This window comes from Helianthus annuus, chromosome 11, assembly GCF_002127325.2.
Source record: "Helianthus annuus cultivar XRQ/B chromosome 11, HanXRQr2.0-SUNRISE, whole genome shotgun sequence".
Classification (NCBI taxonomy): Eukaryota; Viridiplantae; Streptophyta; class Magnoliopsida; order Asterales; family Asteraceae; genus Helianthus; species Helianthus annuus.
The window spans coordinates 49,234,627-49,247,360 of record NC_035443.2 but is presented as its reverse complement, the minus strand read 5'-3'; the positions used below and the strand labels follow the sequence as shown (position 1 = coordinate 49,247,360).

General features: G+C 40.0%; 1 protein-coding gene across 1 annotated transcript; it reads right to left on the bottom strand.

The window, feature by feature from the left end:
* Window positions 1-8,520: 8,520 nt before the first annotated feature.
* Window positions 8,521-12,512, bottom strand: LOC110915734. Its single transcript, XM_022160480.2, has 4 exons — window positions 12,387-12,512; window positions 12,203-12,253; window positions 9,383-10,405; window positions 8,521-8,837 (listed from the first exon to the last, which is right to left on the bottom strand). The coding sequence occupies exons 3-4, from the start codon at window positions 10,349-10,351 to the stop codon at window positions 8,745-8,747; spliced, it is 1,062 nt and encodes a 353-aa protein (XP_022016172.1). The 5' UTR covers window positions 10,352-10,405; window positions 12,203-12,253; window positions 12,387-12,512; the 3' UTR covers window positions 8,521-8,744.
* Window positions 12,513-12,734: the final 222 nt, after the last annotated feature.

Below are 12,734 nucleotides of genomic sequence, written 5' to 3'. Positions count from 1 at the left end.
AGAAATGAAAATCGAGCACAGCTTTGCCTCCGTTGCGCATCCTCAAGCGAACGGCCAGGTAGAAAGCGTAAATAAACAAATCGTTGACGGCATAAAAGCGCGACTTGGGACAGTGCGCAGAGGGTGGGTTGACGAACTTCCCAGCATCCTTTGGGCGCATCGAACAATGCCAAAGACTAGCACCAGAGAAACTCCGTTCAGTCTAGTCTATGGGTCCGAGGCTGTCATTCCAGCTGAGATAGGTTTACCATCACCGCGCATGTTAGCCATGGAAAAACAGAGCAATGAACAAGAGCGAAGAATGGATTTGGATCTTCTGGAAGAGAGGCGCGAGAACGCTGCCATAACGGAAGCAAGGTACAAATCCAAGCTCGAAAAATATTACAATGCGCGCGTGCGTGTTTGCACCTTTGTCCCCGGCGATTTTGTCTTACGCGACAACGAGGCGTCAAACGCCGAAAAGCCCGGCAAATTAGCACCAAGGTGGGAAGGACCATACGTCATTAACGAGGTCTTAGGCAAGGGGGCATATACCCTAAAGAGGATCGATGGGACCCTAGTTCCCCGCACCTGGAACGCACAACAGTTGCACAGGTGTTACATATGAACCAAGTCTACAAAAGCGGAAAGAACATACAGGCAATGTATTTCTTTATTATGTCTTGTATCACAAGCCTTGCGCTTTTATCAATACAAACATCATTTTACTTACATCACTGTTTATTACAAATTGCATGTAATTTCTTTGGGTCGCGCGAAAACGATATGGTCAAACATTGTACACCTCATGAACAGTCTAAAAACAAACAAGCTGTTGTGCCTTTTAGACAAACGTTCACACATGAGCACAATACCATCCCTCATTCGCCTTACCTATCCAAAAGTAATTATACACATGCAACATATTGTAATCCACACATACAAGAATTAAACCCTACGGGAATAGAAGTATATCACAATATACATCATCAAAAAAGTGTAACATAAACACTTAACAAGATCATAGCAATGATCTTCAAAATTTTTTTTTTCCAAAAGCTTACAAAAAGCATTTAACAAAAGACAAAAACTGGTCCTAAGGTTAAACACCTAACCAGCACCGGAATCATCATCAGCAACAAACACCTGCTCACTCCGACGAATTTTCCGGCGTCGATACACTAACCGGCATTCTCCTTTTTGAAGCATCGGGAACCGAGCCATCAACCCATCGACATCCAACACAATATTAGCTCCAGCAGCAACATCAGTATGCTGAAGAACCTTGCAGTCAGAATCAACAACCACCGGAGAAGCAGGTTCGACCAACTTCTTTACCGGAATAGTAGTAAGTGGTGGTGAACGAGAAAGAAGTACGAGACCTTCAGCAGCCTCATACACCCTGAGAACATCCAGCAAGAGACGAGTGTGGTAAGAACGTTTCATCCTTTTTGATAAGAATCAACTAGGAAGACAAGGTATCTCGAAAATACATATATATAAAGAAGAACTCAACCTCGAGAAAGGAGAAACCTATCATTAACTGTCAGAATTACATCACATCCAAACGGCACTACAGGAACCAGGGTTATTTTCTCATTAATGAAGTCTGACAAAGCGCCAATACAAATCTCAAGATCAAAGAGAAAAACACCCACTCTTACTGACAGGTGACGTCATTACGTGTCAGAGCATGATTACAAAGTCACATTTTTTCCTTTTCCAACAAAATAAAGCTTCCAAGAGAAGATTTCTTATTTTTTCGCGCCCAAAAAGCATTTCTCTCTCTTAAGTCCAGTGCTCCACTTATTTGCATAAGTACAACACTAGACTGGGGGGACTTGAAGGGGTAAGGTCCCAAAAACCTCATAAAAAGGATTTGAGACCATACCACAAACTGGCTGTTCAACCTTTTAACCTTGCGCGGCCGCGCATTGGTCTCACAAAAGGGAGAAAGTAATCAACAAGCTATGGTCGCGCGCCCAAAGGAAAGCATAAAATCCTTGCGCCTTCTTCCATTAGCAAAGGATTAAAATCCTAAAGATCAATACTTCCGCCTAAATATCCAAACTTGGATATCATTTTACCCAGACTTGGGATTTATTCATCTGTGTCCACACAGTAAGGTGTCACACTAGATTACAGCAGTAATCTTCTAGAAAGAATATGATCGTGCACCACCCAGACGGTTGTAACCGTCTGGACACGTGTCATTACCACAAGCATCCCTGAAATCACAACAAAAGCATGCAATTGGAGAATGATCTCCACTAAAATCACTTTCCACATGGCAATCCCCCAGCCATAGATTAAACCACGATCCGTGTGCATTCACATCGGATCGAGGCAACTTAACGTGGGATTAAAGAATTTAACGGAAGGAAATATAACCGTTACGGCGTTAGCATCTTCCGTCATCTTTTCAATAACAGGTTTTCCTTCCCAAACTCCCGGTTATAAATACGAGAACTGTTCAGGTATGAACTCAGATCACATCCACCTCTCAAATACTTTATCCTCTCCATAACCAATACTTATTCTCACACCGGAGTCGGGTCAAGGAGAGAACCCTCTTCTCCCCTTGGCGAGGCTAACAGTGCTCTGTTTTGCAGAATCACCGGAGAAGAAGTTCGGCAGCAACTGAATCAACCGAGAGAGAGCTAACCCTTTTATGCGGAATCAAACCCCCTAGATATTTCGGTTCCGACCATTTATCTAGTGTTTCTTCAACCCCCAAAATCCACATACGGAACACCACCACTTGGAGGCGTGACTGACCAGGATCCAACCACCAATTATACTGAGCAATTCAATTAATATCATAAGTAGTATTCACCAACCACCAGGTTAGCAAATGTCATAGTCAAGGTTCAAAAGTTTTAAGTTTAAATAATAGTTCAGATAAGTAGCGGAAGCATAGACAAAATGGATTAAAACAAAGTTCTTAGTTCAAGTTTGTTAACAACCCAACACACGGGTTAGACGACCACTACACATCCGCAAGCTGCAAGCTCCTGAATCACTGGGTACCTGCAAAGCATGCAGTAGGGTATCAACATAATGTTGGCGAGTCCACGAGGTGTCAAGTTTTAGTTTTCGAAAACGTAAGTTGTTTAGATAAAGCATTTATAATCACGTTGTGGGGAGCTACCCCATCTGTAAGCTCACTAAACTGTAGATACTGAAACTGTTGACGGAAAGTTGTTGTGCCCCGAGTCAATGTCTATCGTCATTGACCAAGATACAAGGTCTACTAGTTCACGCCCGATCTCCCCCGGTCACGGTGTGAGGTTGTCAAACCTAATAGCGCTATCAACTAATAACCCGTTCGCCCCTGGCGATTAATCGGTACTGTAAGCAGGGACTTAAGGTGATAGAGTTTCGTTTAGCTTGGCTAGTTGTGATTTATAAATAATATCCAAACGTATCTCCCCCGGAGATAGTAAATACCCATTCGGATTTCCCCCGGAAATAATAGTTCAAAAGTATTTTTCCCAAAGTTGGCAGTTTGTCCGTGTCCCTCCTTGGGACGCATGCTTTTAGTGTGTGAACTCACCTTGGGTTGCTCGGCAGATTAGGTTACTTGTCAAACACGCTGGTCACCACGTCCTAACATGGTTACCAGTATAGGTCAGGTTTGGGTACAGAGAATGTCACGTATATTTTACATATAATCTAACACATAGCATGCATACAGTTACATGTTGAGTTATTGGGCCTGCTCTACTATTGGATCAGTCAACAACTAACACATAGTTCAGTTAAACAGGCAGCCCAAATAAATCACGTTATGGCCCAATAACTAAAGTGAGCAGCCCAGTCGAGACAAGGTGGTCTCGAGTCGCAACCAGGAGGTCTCGGGTTGTAATGGCTGGTCTCGAGTGGTGCAGGCATGACTCGCAACTTCGGAGGTCTCGAGTCCCGTCTCGAGTTGTCACGATGTGGTCTCGAGTCGAGACCTTGATGGTCTCGAGTCCCTGAAGTCCGTTTTGAAGTTGCTTGGTCCAGGTCTCGAGTCGCAACCGTTGCGGTCTCGAGTTGTAGCTCCATGGTCTCGAGTCGCAACCGTTGGTCTCGAGTCGTTTACCAGCTGATTCTGATGCATCTGCCCAAATTGTACTATGCAACAGAATTTGTTTCCATGATTTTTGTGTACTAACCAATGAGGGTTCTCAAACATGTTTTGTTGTCTAAAACCCTAATCAAATGGATCAAACAACCAGATTTCAAATTTTTATAACAACATTCAACCACATTCAACACACATTCATCATATGTTCATCATTTTAGGGTTTCTATATTATTAAACATGTTCATCCTTCCTAACCATGCATTATATGAACAAAATAACCTAGATATCAAGATCACCTTGTATTTAACATAATCCGTATGGTCATGGACATTCTTAAACTATCATTCTTGCCATTTGAACATCTTAGCAAAACATTATCATGTAATAGTTCACACACATTATCAAGCTTACAAATCATACAAAAATCATGCAAAAGACGTCTAAACTAGTCATGTTTCTTGTTCATTAACACACATAACTCTTAACACACATTTAACACTAACCGGTTGATGAAGAGGTACCGAGTCGAGGAAGAAGGTGAGAAAATGAAGTGTCCGAGTGATGGTGATGAGCTTGACCGAGTTTCCTTGTTGTTGCCGGTTGAATCCGAGAGAAAGGAGAGGAGAGGTGATGCTTGGTTGTTAAGGTTTAAGGTTTTCTAGAGAGAAGGGAGTGAGGATGAAGTTAGGGAGAGTGTAGAGGGGAGTGTGAGGGTTTTGGGTTCATATATTAGGCGGTGCACCCCAAGTGGGCTTCCGAGTGGGCTAAGGGGGTTTGCGGCCCAATCGGCCCCAACTATCTACGGTTCACTCGAGACCGAGTGGTCTCGAGTCATGGTCTCGGCCCACTAGTATTTATACCCTTATATATATATATATATATATATATATATATATATATATATATATATATATATATATATATATATATATATATATATATATATATATATATATCATACACACAACACATAGCATAACAAGTTAATCACAACTTTCATTTAATAGATCGTACGTACACATTGCTAATACAAGAGGGTTACTCGGGAAAACCCGAAGTGTCACAAACCACCACGAGGCATGTCATCCTCTCGCCACCACTGCCACTGATGTGTGAGAGCGCATGGACCATTGGGTTTTTTCGGATTATGTCCTTGTCAGGGGCGGACCTAGGTAGCGGGTTGGGTGGGCGGGCGGGCGCACCCCTTGAAAAAAACATTTTAATGTATTTTATAGGGCAAAATCCCGATCACACTCCTTGAAAATTTTGTTAAACCCCTCGTTCGCACTCCTTGAAAATATTTCTTGGGTTTGCCACTGGTCGTCGTCGTAGTTGCCCCTCCAGTTTGACTTCACCCATATCATCGCCATCGCCAACCACATTGTCGAATCAGTCATTGTTCCATCTGATAACCTACTGTTCCATCACATAGCTCGTTATGTTTTAACTATTCTAATGGGATACAAAAAGAATACTCAGACTGCTACTTACACATTCACCCATGACTCCATGAAGAGTATTTACTTGCCAGTCGTGACTGCCCCTACTCCCAAACCAACTCGGCACGCTCAAGTACGTTCTCTAGCTGCCATCCTTGATAAATGATTCTAGAGCCACGTCACATGAGCGGGAATTCTGTCTAGCCTACATGAAAGTTCTCACTCGCTAGGTCGGCTTGTTGATGGATACTCATGTCCTATTCGTGGCATCGGATCCATTAGGAATCTGACTAACCTAAAAATGTATTAGCCTATTAGGTTCTATATGTTCCTGATAGCATATTAATCAACTTACTAGATAAAATAATAGTATTGTAACATGTTATCCCTCTTAAGGTGTCTTATGGGAGCAACCTTTCTATCTTTCGGCCTAGAGGAAAGGTTTGCCCCATCCCACCTTCCCTAGACCCTACCAATAGCTTACTATAAGTGGGATTTTGTTGGGTACGTTTGTTTTACGGTATCTTTTATGAATCAGGGACGGACCTAGTGATTGGCACCATAATGTATTAAAACCATCTTATTGCACTTTGCAACAAACATGTTTGATTCCAGTATCAGGAAAGCTCACTGCCGGTTAGGGTCATCCTTCAACAATAGTTTCGAGGCATATTGACCATAAGTTGATTTAGGAGTTGGCGGACTCTTACTCAGACAAGTTGGACAAGGAAAAAATAGTAGAAAAGGCCCAAACTTCAAACGGGCATAACTTAACTTGGGCTACAATTGGAGTTAAAGGCCCATGACCAGGGGATGAAAAGGTCTCGACAAGCCAGGTCATGTGGCGTTCACCATAGGTGGTTTAGTTAGCGAAGCTGTTAGACCCGAACTTCTTGATTTAAGACTTTAGTTTCGCTAATCAAGATTTTTCCCAATTTCATCAACTTTAACTAGGGCTGTAATTTTGAGTCATCTAATTTTGACAAGCCAGGTCATGTGGCGTTCACCATAGGTGGTTTAAAGTCTTTAACTACTTTCCTTTTTAGTCATCTAATTAAGTATTCAATTGCGGTATTTCCTTTTTGTTTGTAATTTAAAAAATTTGGCAAACCTGCCAAATTTAGGAATCCCTATAAAAAGGGCACATGTTGTAATGTTCTATTCGTTCTTAATATTATCATTTTTTATCTTTGAGAATACTTCTTTGTATTACTTGCTTCCGCTCTGCGTCACATATAGCTTTCATCCATTGTCAGTCAATTCATCTCGGTAAACATAACGTCCCTATCCCCAAAAACTATCTAGTCGAGCCAGTACTTTATCTGAACTTGTAATCAAATATGGAAAAGGTTCTTGTAGTTTATTTTCAATTATTAAAGACAATACATGAATATTATTTAGAAGAGCGAACATAAATAAAAACCTATGGCCCATTGTCACTATATTTTGAGTTAAGTATTTACAATCAAACGCTCCCCTCAAGCTGGAGCACAGATATTGAATTTGTTGGCCCAAACTTCCAATCACGAACATGTCTCATACTCTTTGTATTGTTAAACTCAACTCGACAAATAAACCCCATTAGTTGTTCCACAATTTTAACATGAGGTGTTGCCCATATCTTTAAGCTTTTTCTCGAGTGAAATCATTGTTGATGTTTGCATGTTTAGTTCTTTCATAAAATACTAGATGATCTGCAATATGAAATATGAATAGTTGCCTCATTATTAAACCATAAGTTCATTGTCTTAGTTTGGGTCTTCCTGATGATAATGAAGCTAGAGATTATATGGCTAAAATATTTTCGCCTTTTGGTTGTAAATTGTGTTTTTCATTAGATTGTCATGTCTGATTAGCTATATGTCTTGATTCTTGAACACAACTAGTTCTCCTTCCTAATGGTACACATTATAAACACACTTTGAATAGTTTTGGTGGTCGTCATGCTGCTCAATTGGCTAATAACAATGACCCTACATTGACCGAAATATGGAATAATGATTTTTAGGTCAAAAACTCAATTTTTTTTACCGGTGTAACGTCCTTAAAAAAAGATAGAGCAATAAGGAGCTTAACTCTTCCAAGGGGAACTAGGATCTCCAGTAACCAATCAGGCACATAGCTCTCTTAGCCGGGAACTAGGATCTCCGGTAACCAATCTTGAGGGGTTTGATTTTACTCTGTAAATCGCAGTAAAAGATTAAACTCTCATATTTGGTCTCATGTGTGAACACTTTAGTTTTTATGTTACATTTGTGTGAACTTCCACTTTAGACTGCGGGGTATGGGGCGGGGGTTTGGGCGTGGGTGGGCTGAAAACGCCCAAGCCACCACCCCGAGTGGGCATGGGTTTGGGCGTGGCCCCTTTTTCGTGGGTTTGAAGCCGGGCGTGGGGCGGTCTGGCCAAGCTGACATGGCGGGCTCTAATTGGACAAACCAAAGAAGCCGTTGGGCTAGCCGTTGATTTAACTATCAATGGCTCAGATCTAGCGAAGCCCACCAAACCCACGCCCCCAACCCCCGCCCCACCATACCCTGTTTAAATGTGGGTCGCCCCATGTCTGCCACCCCAAGCCACGTGTCAACAAATGCCCCAACCCAAGCCCAACCCCCGCCCCACCATACCCCGCAGTCTTACAGTTTAATGAAGCTGATGGTTCCTTAAAACATCAGCCCACCAAACACGTGGGTACTAGAATGGGCTTCAAAAGACTTGGAGCTTTTGAGAAATGTTTTCAAGACCGAACGTGGAACCGGTCTCCTAATCAGTCCACTGGTTGATCGTTCGAACCAGATGATCCCGTAAATATTATAAAAATAAATAGGGTAAATTGAAAAAAGAATAATCAAAATCCGGTTCTTAACCCCTAAAAAAACCGGTTCAACCACCCAGTTTTCAGGTCGATTGCTGGTTCCCTGACCAGCCAGACCCTCAGTTCCCTGTCCGACCGACCGGTCCGGTTTTCAAAACATCGCTTTTGAGAACAAAATGAGCAACTATGATGTTATAAAAGAGCTAACAGGAAAAGAAAAAAAAAAGCTGGAAACATCAAACATCTTCCATTGCATATGGAAATTCTACTTTTCCGCGAAGTTAAACTAGGTAACGTTTTTCTATGAAGTCATTGCGAAACCTAACACTAGATGTTTTGTCGACTGCTGTGCTGTAACATAAAAACAAGATCCAATAGTTTCCGCATGTAGGCCCCACACGGCCGTACCCAAGAAACCTTGATCATAACCTGTGACTGAACTTACATCCTTCTTGCCTGACCACTTTGATTGTAACTTGCTGTTGGATGTCCATTTCGGGAAACCTTGTCATCACCCATGTTCTGCTGAACAGCCTACACACAAAAATTTCAATATTTGATATTTAACCAACTGGTTTTGAGTAAATATTTTGACAAAGAAAAGATCACTAAATAGTAATCAGGTTTCATACATGTTTCATTTAGGTTGCTTTAGTTAACCAGTAACGAAGAATTTTGTGGAAAGATATTAAAGAGTAAAATGCCATTTTCGTCCCCGAGGTTTGGCCACTTTTGTGACCTTCGTCCAAAGGTTTGTTTTCCACATTTGGAAAGGTTTGAAATCTTGCCATTTTCATCCGACTTGTTAACTACATCCATTTTTTTAAAGTAAGTCAGAGGCATTTTCGTCATTTTAGCTATTTGGTTTGTTTATTTATATCAAAATGGCAAGGTTAAATTACGGAAATACCCCTGGAAACAAGTTGGATGAAAATGGCAAGATTTCAAACCTTTTGGATCCAGATGCGAAAGAACACACATTTGGAAAGGCGCAAAAGTAGCCAAACCTCATGGACGAAAATGGCATTTTACTCGATATTAAAACTTGAATGGTTAAAGTGGTTTAAAAAAAAGTTTACCTGCAAAAGCTCTGTCATTCTCCCGGTGCCACCATGCATCACGCCTCCCAATAATGGTGAACGTTGAAAATGTTGAACCGTGTGTCGAGTTTGCAGGGGTTCAACAAAAAGAGGCTCGTTCATATCACCAATATCCGGTTCTGTTTTAACAACTCGATCTTGCACATCACTTGATTTTACCGTTTTACCCCCTTCCGTGTGTTTAACAGAAGCATTCTCATTTCCAAACCGGGAGGGCGTAACCATAAACTGTGAGCTAGTTTGAGAATCAGACGCTTGGCCCGCTGACCTGTTTGGTGGATAAACAGCCAATGGCAGAACCGAGTGCACCGGTTTGCCTACCGAGGCCCGCAAATGAGGCGCAGGTTGGTTGGTGGATAAACCATTTGATAGGTTAATCGGTTGAAGAACAACGGGGTTCACGGGCTTTCTCGCACCAACTTGTGGGACTGAGGGAGGGACCACCGAGTCTGGCCCGTTCCCATTCCCGTTCCCAACATAAGTAACAAGTTGCATACTTTTCTCTTTTGATCTTCGTTTACGCCTACGTTTGGGCTGGGGTTCCGTTGGTAACGGAATATCAGCGCGTTTGATCATTTCAACATGAGGTGCCACGTCGTTTTCAGGTGTCAAAGGTGCGGTGTGGCCCGGTTTGAAAACTGCACCAGTTAGTGTGATATTTGAGTTCCCGATCCTAACCGCGATCAGGTAACCCGCGTCAAATGTTGCCTGAACAACACCGGTTACAGTCTGTCCAACCATAACAGCAGTTGGATCATTGATCGGGTCAACTCGAGGAGTGTTGTTATTGGTCAGTTTTGCAAAACCAGGTGGCGGGCCAACAGCCGCTTGTGAAAGGGCTCTTTGGGCCCGCTTCTCACTCGGATCCTTTCGTGGGCGCCCACGTTTTCGCTTATCGGAATCAATTAGTGTGGCATCGGGCTTCACTTCTTGTGTCACCGGGTCCATTTCAACAGCTTTGAGAATATATGTGGTTCTCGGTAAAAAGATCTAAAGGTTTATCTGTATATAAATAAACAAAATCATAATCAAAACAGTTCTAGATCTGAATATCCAACTTTTATATATAACGCGCCGAAACAAACACTAAAAGAGAAATTTGCGAAACAATTAATATCGCAATGGATCTTAACTGTAGATGTAAAATAAAATAGAAAATTGAGTCGGTTCTACTAAAACTGCAAAAAGATGTCAATTTAAATAATGACTGAAGTAGTTATCTTATATCAATTAAACCATTAACATAACGAGTCAACGATGATAATTAGTTGACGATGATTCAGATACAACTGTAAAGCGATTTACTTTCTATAACAAGAATAAGTAGATTCCATCCAGAAATAGGAAAAGGAATTATATAGAAGACGTTAACTTAATGTGAATTATAAGATTCAGAGCAAAATCTAGACATTAACTAAATTTGCTTCAGATGTCTAGATTAAGTTGCATGTAAGATATATATTACGAAATTGCACAGGTTCGTTTTGCAAGGTAAGCTCACTTTTGACATAATTCATTTCTTTATGATAATATAAAAAACATAGCAGAAGACAATTGATTTTAATCGATAGCTTGGATGATTTTACGAGATGGGGATTAAATGATCTTATACCAATCTAGCAACAAATGTATCCATATTTTGAGGAAATTTGAAACATTCTTTAAAACAAAGATCACTATCCTACTAGTTATTTATGATTAACAAATTATTCTAGGTTAATTGCATCGTTACATAAAATCTTTTATAATAAACAAAAGCACAGGTCCGTTTGAACGTTTTTGGAGACCTAAAGTGAACTTTGAAACAGGGACCTCTTTCTAAACTAATATCAAATCGTTTAATTTATTTTATATCAAAGCGTTTAATTTACCCATAAATATATCATTCATAAAAAAACAACTGAACAATTTGATGCCAGATTAGAAAAAGGTCCCAATTTCAAAGTTCACTTTGGGCCCCCAAAAACGTTCAGCCAGCACGGTGACTTTGTATATTATACAATGTAACCATGCAAATAACCGAGAAAAGATGTGAATCATAAAATACTGGTACGACGGTGACCTTTGTTTAAAAGAATATATCAGATATCTTCAAAATATGGATACAGTATTCAGAAATGCCTAGTTATATAACATTTTTTATTCTAGGTTATGACTTGTTCTTCAACTTATTTTTCACCTCATTTATTTATGTTTTTTTTTTTTTGAAAGGTAAAATTTCATTCACAAACAAGCCAACCCAAGCCGGGCCGACCAAAAAACACAACACCTCATTTATTTATGTGAAACCACATAATCCAGATGTAACATAAACTCGCATTAAACATTAATCAATCATAAACAACCATAGTTTTAGACGTACAATTGAACATAAAATAGATTAAATGATAACAGATAATCAAAGTCAAACACACTCACACATAAATCAGTGACGAATAACTATCGATAACTTAAACACAAATTACCACACATTATTTAGAGCATAATCATTAAACTTAAATGAAATTCACACTCACCTAACAGAAAATTGCGGTTATAACACTTACATTTCTCATCATTTATTACAAGGAACCACACAATCTAGATTTCAACACAAAATCGCATTAAACATTAATCAATCATAAACAGCCATAGTTTTAGCCGAACAATTTAACATATAATAAACAAAATAATAGCAGATAATCAAATTCAAACATAAACTCACACAGAAATCAGTGATGAACAACTAACGATGAACCAAAACACAAATTACCGCACATTAGAGCATAATCATCGAACATAAATGAAATTCACACTCACCTAACGTAAATTGCGGTTAATCGAGTCTCCAACCTTCTACAGATCGTTCATCTGTGCATCAATTTCATAATTAGAAGCATAATGACGTAATTAAACATTTAAACAAGCGAATGATTATCAAAATGCAGGATCAAAGTTTCTGATCGACATTATATAGCGATATGAAGTGGATATACAACCATACCTTACGAGTTTCAGAGGATTGAAGAAGAAATTGACATTTTGAAACCCTAAATTTTATGTGTTGAGAGTGAGGAGACTGAAAGTGAGTCAGAGATAATTACGGCGTGTTGTTAAGAAGAATAATATATTATATACAAATTGTGCTTTCTAATTTTGGCATGATATTTTTCAGGTTGAAATTGCACTTGCCTCCCCCCAAAAAGTATGTATTTGCATGTAGTCCTTCATTGTAGTACTTATGGTTTGGTTTGATGATAAGTTATTTTATAGTGTTTGTGATAACCTAAATGGTTTAGGGAAGTTAGGGAAAGTTGTGTTGAATGTTGATCATGTTTGTTGTTAATGCTTG